At 41.4% G+C, this 16,888-nt stretch overlaps 1 protein-coding gene across 4 annotated transcripts in view; it reads left to right on the top strand.

Moving 5' to 3' along the window:
- Window positions 1-16,888, top strand: part of ELOVL6 (ELOVL fatty acid elongase 6) — a 148,861-nt gene that overhangs the window by 127,500 nt on the left and 4,473 nt on the right. For all 4 annotated transcript variants that reach the window (XM_040476108.1, XM_040476117.1, XM_040476097.1 and 1 more), the window contains one exon: window positions 11,200-11,351. In XM_040476108.1, coding sequence (XP_040332042.1) covers window positions 11,200-11,351 — 152 coding nt within the window. The remainder of the gene's footprint in view (window positions 1-11,199; window positions 11,352-16,888) is intronic.

The following is a 16,888-nucleotide window of genomic DNA, read 5'->3' on the forward strand; positions in this document are numbered from 1 at the left end:
TCTCTTTTTGAACTCACACAAGTTTAGGGCTGGAATCCTGAAGGACATTCCCAGTCTCTAAATTTAAGGATGTGGAAAACAGAGTCATAATAACTTTCTCTCTCTCTCCTCTCTCTCTCTTTGTTTCTTTTCTCCCTCCCTTCCTTTTATTTTGTTTTAGTCTGGGGGTTGGGTGGGAGTGGGGGAGACTGTTTTTACAATGTTGACCTTAAATAAAAGAGCCAGCTATTTTACCAGCAAAATGAGTTTATTTAGGAATAGCAGAGAATTGCAGTTCAGGACAAGCCAACCCTGGCAAGTCCAGAGAGCAGAGGGGAGGGGCTTACTCTTAAAGGGGAAAGGAGAAAGCTGGGAGGGGCTGTTATGGCTTCTCATTGACTGAGTGTGGTGGTTTCTCATTGCTGGGCTGTTGTTGCTAGACCAGAAAAATTCTTCCTCACTCCTGCTGGAGTATGTAAATTAAGCTTCTTCCTGTTGGGGATTTCAAGGAATGCTTCTTCCCATAGGGTGTCGTGTATGAGAGCTCTCCCTTCAGGGCTTCTGGACTCTTGTTTTTAAAAAGATTTCCAGGGGTGCCTGGGTGGCGCAGTCGGTTAAGCGGCCGACTTCAGCCAGGTCACGATCTCGCGGTCTGTGAGTTCGAGCCCCGCGTCGGGCTCTGGGCTGATGGCTCAGAGCCTGGAGCCCGTTTCCGATTCTGTGTCTCCCTCTCTCTCTGCCCCTCCCCCGTTCATGCTCTGTCTCTCTCTGTCCCAAAAATAAATAAACGTTGGAAAAAAAAAATGTTTAAAAAAAAATAAAAAGATTTCCATTCTTTTCACAACAGAAAATGTTATATATCATGATTCAAGTACTCTTCCAATGAAATTTTCATTAATCATCCCTCAGAAAAAAAGAAGTTTGGTTTCCTCATGTGGCTATGAAACCTAGTTTAGACTGCAGCGGAGGGGCGCCTGGGTGGCGCAGTCGGTTAAGCGTCCGACTTCAGCCAGGTCACGATCTCGCAGTCCGTGAGTTCGAGCCCCGCATGGGGCTCTGGGCTGATGGCTCAGAGCCTGGAGCCTGTTTCCGATTCTGTGTCTCCCTCTCTCTCTGCCCCTCCCCCGTTCATGCTCTGTCTCTCTCTGTCCCACAAATAAATAAACGTTGAAAAAAATAAAGAAATAAAGAAAGAAATAAAAAAGACTGCAGCGGAGTGAGTGGGCCAATGCTATTAGTCTTAGCACTGAAATCATCACTGTCCTAGTAATTTGATTAAGAGTTTTCTCGAAGCAACAACATTTTTTGTAGAAACAAGATGACTAATCACTTTATGTGATCTTGGTGAGTTTTTTGGCTTCAACATTAATCTTTACTACTGCCCACCTTTATCTTTAGGTTCTTTTGAGTTCATACAACTCCCCTATTTTAATTTTCTGCTGTGCTTAATTGGGGTCACTAATGGTAGCACTTTATCTCTTTGTTCCCATTGTGAAAGTCCAGAAATCAGCACATTGTTCTTTGAAAATTGTGGGCCAGTCTCCACTTGCTCCAGAGTACCTTAGATAAGATCCCATCAGTAGCTGAATAAAGAAGATAAGGCAAAAGCAGAAAGTGTACCAATCAAAAGACATTAATTCTGTAGAATTTAGCAGAGCTCTAAGGCTTAAAATTCAGGGTCAAGTGTTCTCATCTAGCACAACATTGATGCATAGATAGGTAACTTGCTTCATCCAAAGGTTCATGAGGTAGGAATTATGGGTAGGGGAGAGGCACAGACAGGAAGGCATCTTGGAGGGTGAAGACTCCAGACTCCAGACTGAGTCCCTAAACCAGAGTCCTTCATGCTTCCATGTTCAAGATTCTGAATCATTTCTTGGGGATGGGTCCTAGACATCAGAATTGTTTTAGACCTTCTCGGTGATTGTAATGTCCAATCAGGCTAAAAACCAGTAAGCTAAGAAAGCCTGGTAGGTAGGGAGTTTGGGATCAGCACTGGGTAAAAGGCAAAAGCACTGGAGATACAGTCAGAGGGTTCTGGTACTTAGTAACCGGGTGACCTTGGGCCGGTCCCCTGCCCTCCCCATACACATGTCTTTGTCTCTATAACCAGGATAATGGTGCTTCATGAAGTTGTAAAAATAAAATTTTATAATGGAGGAGCTCAATAAAGTTCTTCAAATGCGTAATATTGTGCCAGCGTCTAGCACAATGCTTGCACAAAGTCAAGTACTTGTCAGCAAGAATTGAAGCTGGCACTGTGGTCTGAGAATCAGGGTGATGTTAGGCAGTGACTGCCTTCCACTCGGGCCCCGATGGGGCTAAGTTGTTCTAAGGAGATGAAATAAATTCCTATATCTCAGATTACAGCATAAGAACAGTAGCTCAAATAAAAGTAAAAAAAAAAAAAAAATCCTGTCTTTAATGGCACACTGTGCAATCTTGAAATTTCAAATTAAAAGTAAAATGTTATGAGTTCTGTAGCCAGGTATTGCATTTCTTTGGGGAAATTCTAATTGAGATCTATCATGGTACCAATTGCCCTTACTATTAATATTTCTTTTAATCTCCCTACCCATCCTTACTCCCACTCTGCCAGGCTATTTTAAGGTTATTTTTTTAAACTTGAGCCAGCATTTCTTTGCCTTGTCAGATACCTGGAGCCAGTGTGTTGTATTATATCCACATTGCATATTTCAGATGCATGGACTGTGCCCCACACTACTTTCTAAGCAATATTCAGACCTCGTAAGGCTTTTTCCTTTTTTAAGGCTTAGATTTACAAGTTAAGAGAATAAACTGGTACATCAGGAAGTGACTTGAAGTCAACCCATCCTACCAAACACTGAATAAGAACGTGTGTTTGAGACTGAAGTTTTCTGGCTTATCAGGGGGATCTGTGGTGAGTGGAGAGAGCATCACAGAGTATATGCCCACTGTCTGTCTGTCAGGGAACCATATCACCCGCTAAGATACCTTCCCTGTACTGCAAGACTTTCTGCACCTACAGCTTCTTCCACGAAACCTTCAGCTCCAGTAGATTCCATGCTGCAACATGTAACTTTAATTAGGATTCATGAATATCATTATCTGTGTTACTATTTAACAGTTAGGTACCATTGCAAGAAATGCAGTAGAAACTATTCCATGTTCAGGGCTTAAATGATAGTTTTCCAAAGAGGCCTTATCTATCCTCCCCTTCCTATTCTAAAGTAGGCTCTGCTTTTCTACTCGGTACTTTTCTGTCTTAACATGTACCTAAGTTTGAAATGATTTATTTCTGGTCTTTTTCATGATGATTGTTGGCTATGTGATTCCTCTTTAGACTAAAAACTCCATCTAACGTGTCTGATCTCAAGGTGCCTGGGTGGTTCAGTGGATTAAGTGTCTGACTCTTGATCTCAACTCAGGTCATGATCTCATGGTTAATAGTTTCGAGCCCTGCATCGGGCTCCATGTTGGCAGAGTGGAGCCTGCTTGGAATTCTCTCTCTCCTTCTCTCCCTCCTTCTCTCCCTCTCTCTCTCTGCCCTTCCCCTGCTTGCATTCTCTTTCTCTCAATAAATAAATAAAAACTTAAGAAAATTAACATATCTGATATCTGAAAAGTAAAATTGTCATTATCTAAGTAACATTTAGACTTTTAATGTATCCTTTCTTATTAAGAAAAAAATCCCAAGGATTATTTAGCATCAGATTATAAATGTTAGAAATAGACATTAAAAATCAGGTTTCTAATAACCTCTTTAAAAGAGCATTACATGGCTATTGTAAAACAATTCTAATAAGAGTCATTGCTAACAGCTGAAGGGTTTTTTCCATAAATATTTTTATAGCCATCAGTACATGTACAGGTAACCTTACAACCTTTTTTAGATGTACACCAGTTGGATCATACCACATGGAATGTTCTGTTCCTTATATTTTTCACTTAATCATCCTGTATATTGGAGCTTTTCCTTGTCAGCACCTAAGGCAGATGTACCTGGCATACTTTATAGTTACATTGTGTCTATTGTAATTTATTTTACCTTTCTCGCATTAGTAGACTTTTAGATTTTGCAAGTTTACCTAAATGGTAACTTCTGTTTCCAACAATGGAAGTATTACATAAGATGTATGTGTTTTCAGTTTTGACGTATATAATACGCAATTTTAGCCTCGTGTGTCTTAGTCTACAAGTTGTTTTCAAGACTTTGTAATGGAGATGTCTGATTAAAAATTCCAATCAAGATAAATGAGTCAAACCTAGAAATGATCACTCAGTAAAAGATAAAACTGTGTACTCTGACTTGTTAGTGGGGGAGTAGGGGAAGTAAATTATCAAAAGTTACGATGTATATTCCCATTTTGCTGCTGGTTTATTGGGGAAAAAATGCACATCTTGATGCTTGATGATCTGTTATGTTAGTATTGAAAAGTGCATTTTTAACCCAGGCTAAATACTAAGCTAAACTAAAATAAACATTCTCTATTTAAGGATGCCTGCCTTCTCCTTCAGAGAGGTTTTAGAAGCTGGATTGCACTTGGTCAATAGAAACATGATACTGACATTCAGATGCCATTATTCCATACCGTAAGCACCATAATCATGTATCACCTCCTGAGTCTAAAGACATTAGAGTAGATTTTTGGGTTGTTGTTAATTTACTTTAACCCATTCTGGGATCATTGAATATTCTTCCTACTCTGAAAATTGTCAGAGTCTATGACAAACGGTAATTCCAACTTTTGTTATCAGGAAAATCAGTGACCTCCACTATGTTTATAGAGTTACTACTGTTAGATCAGCTGTTGCCATGTTTTGACAACTGACAAAATCTCGCACCTTTTTCCCCCCTTTTTCTTATTATAGGATACAAGTATACTAAAACATTTCATTGCCCAATCCTAAAAGTAATTACCCCTTTGGTTATTGAGTTAATAGGGTGAGGGACTTGGGTGGCTGGCACTTCAGAATAAAAACCTTTCTGAAACCTTGTTCTGATTCCAAAATACCTTTCATTTAAATCGAAGGCCAATGAGGGAACAATGTAAAAGTGAGCTTATCTACCGTTGACATTCACGGTGAAATAACTGAAAAGATGATTGATGATTTATACCTAAGAGTCTGTCTACCAAGGGCAGAATTCTGAAAGTCTGTGGTTATTGCTGAGATTATTCCACTTTGACTTCCAGATGGCAGGAAAATTGGAAAGCTGGAATACAGAGTTATTCACCCTTTTCTCAAGGTTGACCAATGATTAGGCCTCCTGGTAAGAGCCTGGGTTTGAAAGAAAATTTGCCACGTCTCTCACACTTCTTTAGAAAGGACTCTAATTCTTATGCTTGTAAAAGAAAACAACTAATACAACCTGAAAATGAGAACTTGTTTTCCAAACTTTTACTCTAAATGTTTCAACATCTGTTTAATGTAGCATATTATATATCCAAAGAATCCCGACCAGATACATATGTGTACCCTCCCAGTTTTTCCCACCAGGCTCAATGCTGGTGTGCCATCCATGGGCTGACTGATCAGGGATTAATGTTACATCTCAACTTCACACTAAAAAGTTTATGTAGGGCCTTGCACGCCAGTACAACTGTGATTGTTTATTCCTTATAGCAATTGTAGCTAAGCGCCTATGTAAACAAATTTTTTTATTGTCAATCTCATATATGCTTGCTTTAAAATAGTCAGAAATGTGTGTAGAGATGGTTCCCTTTTCTACCCCCAGAGTATCATAATTAATAGTCCAATAAGCATTCTTGGTACCTCGTCGTGCCATGGCAAATGGCTAACAATTTAGAAACAGACTTCTTCTGGACAAAGAAGCTAGAACATTTGTTTGAGAAGCATCTTAAGCTAATCAGGGCTGTCGTTTCCCCCAGATCCCCGTTGTGCCTAATGTAGCGGAAAGAGAGTGGAAACATCCACCACTCCTTTCACGAAGCTCTTTCCTAGTCCCTTCACTATTATAATCCAAATTGGACCTTGACACAAAAAATTATGGATTTCTTTTAGCAAAATGACAGTGTGACCTTACAGCTGGGAAAAAGACGTGCTAGAGCACTAATCTGCCCTCATTAAACACAATGGCCCAGACTCTCAGCCGGTTTGAGGCCCTAGATTTAGAATAATCTTTTATCATTTGATTGAAAGATGAATTTTACGTGAAGCAGATGCTTCTCTATACCAACAGTCTCTCCTTCAAGATGTTCTATGGAAAATGCTGCTTTCACATCCTATTTTGAATTTGCTGCTTGTCGCCTGTTTTGTGAAAAGTTGGCTCATGAAACACTTAACAATAAACACCTTCTCTAAAACACTTAATAATATGAACAATCATCAGTGCAAATCAAATTCTCTGTATATGTATTTTCTTGACTTTCATTCAGGGCTAATTAGCTTTAACCTCTTTTGCCTGACACAGTGAGGTTAGACAGGTAAAAGTGCTTTTCCAAACTGAAGAACAGACCAAGTAAAGTGGCATTAATAACAATGATAAATAGTAATAAAGTAGTAATAATATAACAAAAACTGTTTTCAGTTATACCAGAGGCTGTGTGCTAACTAAATACCTTACTTGTATCGTCCTACAAAATTCATAGAACTAATGTGCACGTTAGATAAGAACATTTCAGAAAACAAAAACTTAGAGACGTTAAGTCACCCAGCCATGAAACTAGCAAGTGAGAGCACTGTGCCTGGAATTTGTGGCTCTCATCTGTTGGAATGGGTTAGAATGGTTGAGAGTGTTGATGCCATGTCCAGGCATGGCCAGAAAGAGTGTCAAGATTGATTAGGAATGTCTGCCATTGGTAGACGCGAGGACCGGGGATAGCGGAGCATGGGTGGCATATTTGTCTTTTACATCACAGTGTCTCTCGAGATGACGTAACTTAGGGATGGGAGAATGTCTCCGGATCCAAAGTATATTTTGATGTATTACAGGGCCTTGTGCCCACTTGTACTAAAGAGCCACATGGTTCCAAAGTATACTGTGGCCGAGATGTGCCAGGGGCAGAGCTACTGGCTTCCCACAGATAACAATCATCCCATTGGCTAAGCGGCTCCCTGACGGCTCCCCAGCAGGAGCATTGTCATATCACAACAAAGTGCCTTTGCCCGCAGACACATGGGCCTGATGGCTGGCACTGCCGGTTTCCCTGAAAAATGCACTGTCCTCTGTTCTGAGTCAGCCTTATTGTTCAGAGCTTAGGGAGTGAGGCTTAGGCCCAGATATGGGACAATAATACGTGCGATATGCTCGTTGCCAGCAATATTGTGGCAACATCCTGATACCTAAACTTTTAATTCTGCAGTGTTCTGAGGTGACCTCCGTCTTCCCTGACCCCCAAAGCTTGAACACCTATTTATCCCCAAGTCAAATACCACCTCCTCTGAAGTCTTCCAGGACCGCCACCACCACCACCACTCACCAGAGTTACTGGTTTGTGTCACCTCGGCATCTAGGACATTGCCAATAAATATTTAACAGTTGAAGGAACAGATTAAACCGTGCCGATACTTAAGAAATTGGACATGAACTACCATGATTTTTGAGACTCGAGAAGGTGAGAGGACAGTGACTTTTCCAGAAGTTTGTCCTCGGATCTGCTCTGATCACGGGTGAAGTACAGAGTCTAGCCGCACAACCTAGTAGAGGAGGGGCTCTGCTTGCTGTGTTCAGGGGGCCAGAGGTAGCAGGAGGGATGTGCTCTGGACAATATGCTGAGGTTCGGAAAAGTCCTAGACCAGGGACTAATGAGCAGAGACTGATAACGTGTTGAAAGCATGTCACTTGTGTGTTTCTCTGCTTTGGGCTTGTGCAACAGTCATTGATGTATCTCCCACTGGTTTATAGAAAGCAGATAACTGACGTAGTAAGTTGTAGCTTGACTTAGATGTATTACATAGCCACAGAAATGTTAACTAGTGTTCAAAGGTCTACCGAAAATCGGATCTGGTGTGTTGTGTCTGCTGGGATGCAAGTAATAGAAAGCAAAACCCCAAAGGGCTTATACAATAAGAAAGAAAGCTTTATCAAAAAACAAGAAGCCTTGCAGTAGGGGCATTTGTTAATCCCGCAGCTCCCTCACATTTTGAAGGGATACTTTGGCATCCTCTCAGAGGCACTTTTGTCTCCCCAGTAGCTCCCTCCTGTTTGGAAAGTAGCTGCTATGATTCCAGGCAATTCACAGTAAAGAGCAAGTAACCTATCCCCAAAGGCCCCCTGCCAGCCCTGTCTTCACATCACAGTTGGCTAGAAGTGGGAAGTAGGTCAATGCCCACCCTAACAAATCACTGGGAAGGGAAATGGGATTGCTAAAACTTGCTTAAGTAATTAGGATTTACTCCTAAATTGAAGATACTGTCACTTTCTTGGGAGAATTATGAGTTGGGAGAGACAACAAAATCAGGATTCTTTTAATATGGAGAAAGAGGAAGGGGTTTGGCAACTTCTCATAATTTAGCCGTCATCTGGTGAGGTAAAGACAACACATAAAAAAATCAGTTCAGGTAAGACAGAAACAGTTCCATTACCTGAGTTTACCAATGAAATCCAATCCTCCACACCCAAATTAGGACAGTTTGTTGACTGTAAAGACATAGGTCATTCCACTAGGAGGGGACATTTCTTTGAGATAAGAAAGTGAGAAGGAACAGCCTTGAAAGAACAGGGAGAGAAGCTCCCTAAGAGGACATTTCTTAGGCAAAGTTCCTAAGGCAGGAAACTGAAAGGATAAGAAAGCGCTGGAATAATTGGCTCACAGCCACCCAGAAGACAATGGCAGGTGGGAAGGGTAGAGATGGGGGACAAAGGGACATTCACAGCCTTGTAGATTGTGTTAAGAAGCTTGGGGGTTTTATTCTGTATGCAATGGGAAGCTACTAAAGGATTAGATAAATCATAAACAGAATCATTTTATATGTTGGAAAGAGTAACTCCATTTAATGTAGGCAGTATATCCTTAGAGAAGCTACTTATGAAGTCCCAATAAACTGTTGCCAGGGGAGCCTGTGTGGCTCAGTCAGTTGAGCGTCTGACTTCAGCTCAGGTCATGATCTCACAGTTTGTGAGTTCGAGCCCCGCGTCAGGCATGTGCTGACAGCTCGGAGCCTGCAGCCTGCTTCGGATTCTGGGTCTCCCTCTCTCTCTGCCCCTCCCCCACTCACACTCTATCTCTCGCTCTCTCAAAAATAAATAAACGTTTTAAAAAAAAAAAAAAGTTGCAAGGAATTCAACTTCTTCACATTGGTTTTATGCAAAGCTGACCTTTATTGGTAGATGCCTGTTTATAGACCCTGTAGCCCAGAGCAATGACTTATTCGGAAGCAAACTCTTAAGACATGCTGAATAAACAATAGTGCCTCTGAAGAGAAATGAAAGCTCCTATTTCCCAATCTGGTGAGGCTGCTACTCACTTCAACAGTTGTTCACTGGTTAATCTCCTAACTGACTTAGACCTTTGAAGGGGATGCTGCCAGGAAAATGATGGCCAAGCACATCTCCCCACACGGTCTGCCAGCTTTGCTTTGTCATGCGTATGGTCTGCATGGTCTGGCACATATGCCTGGGGGATCAGTCTGTAACGGAGGCTGCCTGTTCCAGCTGCAAAGGTGTTTCACACCTCGGGTTGCTTCACTGAGTTCAACACATTCTGTTATGCCCAGAATTCGTGATCCCCAAAGACCACTAGGGAGCCGAGTCCGATGCAAAAGCAAAGAGCCTTTATTCGAGCTAGCTCGAGCTCAATCCCCTACCTGCACCGACGCAGCGGTGAGATACCAGGGAAAGAGAGAGAGCGAGTTTCAAAAGGACAAAGGTTTTATTGGGGCCTGGGGGCAGTTGGTGAGGTAATGGCTATGGCCTCAGCCGATTGGCTGGGGAAGGGTCCTGGGGAAGGGTCCGAGTCCTGTTAGGCAGGTGAGGGCTGGTTCCTCAAGGGGAGGAGGTGTGGTCAAGGTGAAGGACACAGAACAAGATGGAGTCGGCCGGCGTAGGCCCGCCCTTTCAATTCCAGAGCTCTCCTGTTTCCTTAAAGGCTCCTTAATAAAAATGTCATAAGTCGGTTTGTTTTTCAACAGCCTTTGAGTGCCTATGCCTGTGTGGAGACAAACACATGACGGAGTTTGAACAGTGTTAGTATGTGGTTATGGAGAGCTCAGAGGAGTGAACCTGAATGGCTTCCTGGAGGAGGTGACAGTAGAGCTGAGCCTTCTTCTGGCTTCTGTGAGACAGATTAGAGTGGAAAAGGGTAACCAATGATAGTAGTGGTTTAAAGGCTGCTGCTGGGGTCCAAAAAGATGCCATGGAGGTCTACATTGATGAGGCCAGTCCAAAAGTAAAGGAAGAGTTGGCAGAGAGAAATAAACAGATACTCGAGCAATAGAGCTGGGGACTTTGAAAATGATTGGACATAGTGATGTGGGAAACAAAGGCAGAAGGAAATGGCGGATAAAATTAAATCTCCTTATAACCTGCAGCCCATTGACAAATACTTGAGGCAGGCGCAGTAAAAGGTTTCTCCAGGAACTCCCTACTGTCATAATGCTAATGCTTTGCTAGAGGGAAAAACAACCTTAGCTTGACAATAGCTAGGCCTCCAGGATCCTGTGAGTCTTCTTTAGCATATGAAAATCTCATTGGAAACTTCCACTGGACTTTACCTCCCGCAACTTCATGGTATATAACCAGTCTCTCCTCGTGGTCCCGGGGCAGCTCTTTCTGCCCACAAGTCCTTCCCCCATGCTTCAACAAAATCACCTGTTTGCACCAAAGATGTCTTCAAGAATTCTTTCTTGGTCATCGGCTCCAGACCCCTCGCCATCGCCCCAAAACCTCATCAATAGGACAGACTTGAGATGATTCCAAGAGTTTTCAGCCAAGCCCATATCCTCCCCAAAGGATAGTTCTCCTCAAGCTGAAACACAGAGGTCACTAGACTTCCTCGTGAGAGCCTGCCCTGGATCCATTCCCCTTGTCCATGGCCTTTTTGGGGTATGCTGATGAAGGATAAGTGGCATTGTGTATGGTTTTCAGAATAAAGCACTGCGAAGAAGTTTTGTTGCTCTTGCTTACAAAACATTTTAAGATGCTTCTGGGTAAATGCAAATGATTATGAGTCATCTATACCTCTTTCCCACGACTGCAGACAGTCTTCTAAGTGTGAGTAATGTCAGAAATGAAATTATTTTCCTGAATGTTGTTTCTTTTCTCTTTTCGTTATGAAGTATATTCGGTGCTCTTCGAACTGGTGCTTATATGGTGTACATTTTGATGACCAAAGGCCTGAAGCAGTCAGTTTGTGACCAGAGTTTTTACAATGGACCTGTCAGCAAATTCTGGGCTTATGCATTTGTGCTAAGCAAAGCACCCGAACTAGGTGAGTGTCTTCTCTCCTTCCGTTTCCACCCCCACCCCCCCTTGGTAGCTACACACCCACAGTATTTATCTTAAAACAAAGAAACGATTTGAAGGCCCTGTTTTATTGGTTGCGGGAAAGTTATAATTAATGAATTTGAGAGTTCTTGACTAACTTCCGCTATCTTCTTCTCTCCCCTCCTTCCTTCCTTTTCAATAATTGTTCATGGTATATACAAAGAGCAAAATAGTTTATGTAAACATGCAGACTTCCGAACACTACTGAAAATACACTGCCAGAGCATATAAAATCTACATGGCCCCGTCTGTCCAGCACATTAGCAGCTGTGCTAAGATGCAAATATGGAGGACAATTCGCAATGCAGCAATTTCCCAGTCCCACATGGAAGCATACTTTCATCCTGCTGTTAGATTCAGACCTGGAAACTAGCCTTTCATTTGGGTATCCTCATGTTCTAAGTAACAAATGCTAAGCATTGGTTTCTGACGTTTGATTTTAATCATCTAAGGAACGGGCCTTGGAGACGAGGAATATGGCCCACCTTCTAGAAATTAATCCAAAATAATTCCCAGTGTATGTAGGGTGTTTTTTTTTTCCTTCTTCTTCTTCAACTCTTTAATGGTCTTGAATATAAGTGTGGCCTAGGTTAGCGGAAACTGTGGAAAATTTGTGACTAAGGATTTGACGTGGATGTAGTTCACCAATATCTTTACTGTCGGAGAAAGTGATCTGCTGGTGATCATAAACTCTGGGTTCATCCATGAGCAGTACTGGCCATCATCTCACAAACTGGTTTATATCCTCAGGGAACACCTATTCTCTGGGTTTTTTAATTTTTTATATGGAGTTAAGAATTGTATTATTTAGTTCAAAATATTTATTTATAGATTGTATTCCCTTTCCTGTTTCTCCTAAAAAGGGGGTTAGAGGTTGTACTTTCACTATAAGCCATGTTACAATACAAACTACCCAGAGTCTTTCTTTAAGGTGTCCCTACTTCATATCCTGTGTCTGCTCACAAGGGAGGTGAGATCTCTCTGATGTGTATGTTGACAATCTACCACTTTCTACCGGCTGCTTTATATATCCTGCCTACAGAGAACTGGCAATTGATTTGAACTATTGGTTTAACTATTAGTTTCCCAAATCAAAGACAAGGAAAACTTCTTCAGAAAACCTTTCCTAAGAAAAGCAGGGGTATGGAGAGGGGTCCTCTCCAAAATAAGTAGGTCACCGTTGTGTGTGCAGAGTCTATGAAAGCAGACTTAGGGTGAAATGCATTAGTATGGATGTATTCATTCATTCACTTAATATATTTATGTTAAGCACCTACAATGGATGTTTAATAGAGGCTGGAATAGAATGTCTAATCCATCTAAAAAGAAATTTAGAATAGGAGTTTTATGAACCAGGCCACAGGACGCTATTTTTTTCATGTTTGAATTGAGACCACAAGCTGTCAAATCTTAGACTAGAAAAATGTTTTCCAAACTTGGAGCCATACACAGTGCCTAAAACAGATGTGTTTTTAGGAATTTCAAAATTCTATGGGAACATGTTAATTTTGTGTTTGCATTTATAGATGAAATAAAAGATTGTCTTGCCAGATATATTTCTTTCATAGTGATGCTTTAGATTCATAGAATTTCTGAGGCAGATTACTTTTTCTCAAACAGGGGTTGGTCTAAGAATATGAGCGTGCATTCTCATGTATTCCCCTGAGGTTTTGTGACATTTTCTTTAAAATCCATACATTATTAATGTTTGAAAACTATTCACTCTGAGAAATATCATATCCCTTTGACTTAATTTATACTGTATAATAAGGATCCTGAACCACCCCCATCTTTTTTGATACAAAACTGACTATAAATATATGAGTACAGTGAATACTTGAAACATGTAACACCCCCCCCCCCACATGTTCACCACTGAACACTCTTCACAATTTCTACCTTACTACCCTCAACATATTTTTTTTTCAAATCAGCAATGGTGCTTCTATGCTTCTCGCCCTTAAGCCTTAAATTGCAAAGAAACAAACTCAGTCTTTGCTTCTGGAAATCCTTTTCCTTGCAAGCGCTGCTTGTCTGTGTTCTGAATTTATGCCATTGTATTTGAGGGACTTGAAACTCAAAATAGTCCCTTCTACCTTTAGAATAATTTATCGAAGAGCCACCTCAACCTATCTATAGTGGTCATTTTTCTTCAAAGACATGAGTAGACCTCTACTGTCTGTCCTCCCATCTTCTGTTCCAGATTGACATCAAAGTTTTAGGATGGCGGACAGAGTTAAAATTTCCAGACTAGAACTATTGGTGAAGCATTTTAGAGGTGTTTGTGCTGTTATCCTGTGTCTTGTTAGAGTGTTGGTCCAGGTGATGCTAATTAATCAGCTGTCTTATTTAATCTAGACCCAAATTCACCACTCCCCACTGCCCCAAGGTAGACCTTATAATTGAACACAATTCTATTCCCTCTTGAGCCCAGAAGGAGCTGTACTGTAGTCCCTTGTGCCATTGTTTTGATAATCTCTTTCCCTAAGAAGCCTCATGCATCTTAGTGGGTTGTAGGTTGGATATCAAACACTCCATTTCTTAATAGTTAAAATATAGAATTGAAGTGTTGACAATGGGCTAAAGAGTGGTGGGGGGGGGCGGAGAATCCTAAACTTAATCTGGTTCTTTAATGACATTCTTCATGTAGTTTCAGGTTCATTATATAGATATTTTCATGGTCAGACTGCTTTGTTTTTCTATTTTAAAACATGTTTTATTTCCTTTTGAATAGTCTGGAGCTCATTGACAATGGCCTTCCGAAACTAAACTGTTGAATGAAAATAGATCCAAAAATCAGTACCAGTTGAGTGCCTCAAGAGATCGCCAGCCCCTAGCCCTAATTCAGCGAACATGTTTCTTGAATGCCTTCTTGTTCATTTTGGAAGTTAAGACCCTTTTCAATTTTTTCATTCTTAGAAAACATTGTTTCTACCACTTAATTAAGAAAGATTTATCCACAGGGCACCTGGATAGCTCAGTCAGTTAAGCGTCCAACTCTTGATTTTGGCTCAGGTCATGGTCTGATCTCACGTGGGTTTGATACCGCCTCGGGCTCTGCGCTGACAGTGTGGAGGCTGCTTGGGATCCTCTCTCTCCCTATCTCTCTGCTTCTCCTCCACTCACTCTCTCAGAAACAAAAAAAAATAATAAACTTAAAAAAAAAAAAAGGAAAGAAATAAAGATTTATCCCCTTGGATTATTTAGAACTTTTCTTATTTTTAGGTCCTAAGCTCTGCTGTTCAATACCCTAAGATTCTGGACTCCCTTATGTGCAGCAGAAAGAAAAGGTTCCTGTGAGAAGGAACAGTTCTTCTGTGTCCAATACTGAAACTCTGTTTTCCCACCCAAACCTACATGCCTGCGGTTTTCACTATACTTTTCTTTGGGGGCTGGTGGGGGAGGGAGGAAGGGGGTAGGAATGGCAAAATACACATAATGTAAAACTTACCATTCTCAGTATACAGCGCTGTGGCATTAAGAACACTTGCATTGCGCACAACATCGCCATCATCCGCCCCTAGCACTTTTTCATCTTCCCCATTCGCCACCAACCATCAAATCCTATCACCATTCCTCCTTCACTCAACTCTTAATAGCAAGAAGGGCTTTCTGTTTCAGCAGAAAACAGGGAGCTCCTTTCAGTGAATTATAGAGTTACGATCTATTACAACAAATGAGGAGAAGAGAACCACCAACCTGCTTTGTGTGCCAAAATCTTTGCGCGCCTACTGTTTGAATTATATGAAAAGCTGCTGAGATCTGCTTTTGTGAAAACTTGGAAACATCTGCTCTGAGTCTATCTAGGTCCTTGCATAGTTGAGCTCATCATTGTTTTTGAAACTCTGACTCAGCAGAGCTCCAGCTAACTGCGAAGAGGGGTATAGCCATCTGTGACAAACCACGCACAGTGGGCTGTCGTCTCCTGGTGATTGTGAGCAACCCCGGGGGTTTCCAAATGCTGATGGGCTTCTCCAAAGCCGCACAGACACCTGTACTTAACAGGCACACAGGCTGAAGGTACAGTTCAGAAGGGACACTTAGGAATGAGAAGAGCACACCCTGCCTGCAGACTGAAAAGAGCTGAATCAAAAGTAGTTAGAGAGACAGTGGTAGGGAGAACACAAACCAGCCGTACCTAAAATACATGATGTGGCTGAAGCGTCTAAGAGTCAAGAGTCCCGCTGCTGATTGTTGGCCAACATTCTTTCCATGATGCCAACCAGACCTTTGGCCAGAAAAGATTGGTTGGCCAACATCGAATAAATACACAATCCCTATCTTTGGTTTGCGTTTGTAGGTCACTCTGTAGCTTTTCGCAGGCCTGTAAGTACCATATCATGGCACGACTGGCTCATGACAAGTCAACTGTGAGATTATGTTTCCCCAGAAGAAAAATAATTCATAACTTCCAGAGTGGTGTGACATTGCATCTCAGCTGCAATATCCAAAAAAAAGTAGGTGGTCTTAAGGGAAGCCCTTCTGGAACCCCACCAGTTTCCCCTTCCCCTTGCCCAGGAGAATCTGCCATTCCTTAGGTCAGCAGCCTCCTTGGGGATACTAACGTTAATAGGGCATTGGAGGCTGGCCCGGAGAGGCTCCAGGACCTTTACTGGGAAATCCCGTCTTCATTACTCCACCTGCCATCCTGTCTGTTCAAAAAAAAAAAATCATAAATGAAATCAAATCAATTTTGTTTTATAGCTCTCATGACATGTCCTTGACCTCCAGCTCCCCCATTTAAATGGAAATACCTAACGTGTCTCAGATCATGCCCCGTACTCGTGAGATGTGAGACTCCTACTTAGACAGGAAAAACACAAAATCAAGTTTCAATTCCAGAACTCTAGGCCCCACTTTTCGTTCCCAGTTAGCTTATTCTAATATGGTCTGTCTTTTGTCCCCTATTACTCTCCTCACACTGAAATTGTTCTTTAGACAATACAGTTTTAACATAAAAGTGATGCTAGAGTTAAAAATCAAAAGAATTAAAAAGGATGAGGTGCTTATTACTTTACAGCAAATAACTTTTATTGCAACATGGTTGGATGTCATGGTGGATTATATACATTTCTGTTCATGCTTCGAGACTCATAAAAAACATCTTCTCAATTATGAATGACTGAATTTGTTTTTAACATATAATTCCTTGGACTTCTACCTTCTCTCCACTTTGAACAAAAGTAAGCTAGAATTACTGTGTCTGCATTATAGTTTACTGAGCCAAGGGAGGCACAAAGTAGTAATTACACAGAAATAGTGGATCTTTGACAGGCACACGAAAATAGCACAGCTTAACACTAAGAAGTAGACCCCGGGTCTCCTGATACCAGTTCTGTCCCTTAAGTATACAAGTCAGAGTAACTGTCACCATCAGTCATTATCAGTCTGGGTAACATTTAAAGGCATAATATGCCAGACATCTCATAAGAGAAAAAAGGACTTCCAAGAAAATTTGATAATATGTTCAGAAATACAGCG

The sequence above is a fragment of the Herpailurus yagouaroundi genome, unplaced genomic scaffold (assembly GCF_014898765.1).
Source record: "Herpailurus yagouaroundi ecotype Mexico unplaced genomic scaffold, PumYag 28, whole genome shotgun sequence".
Taxonomy (NCBI): domain Eukaryota; kingdom Metazoa; phylum Chordata; class Mammalia; order Carnivora; family Felidae; genus Herpailurus; species Herpailurus yagouaroundi.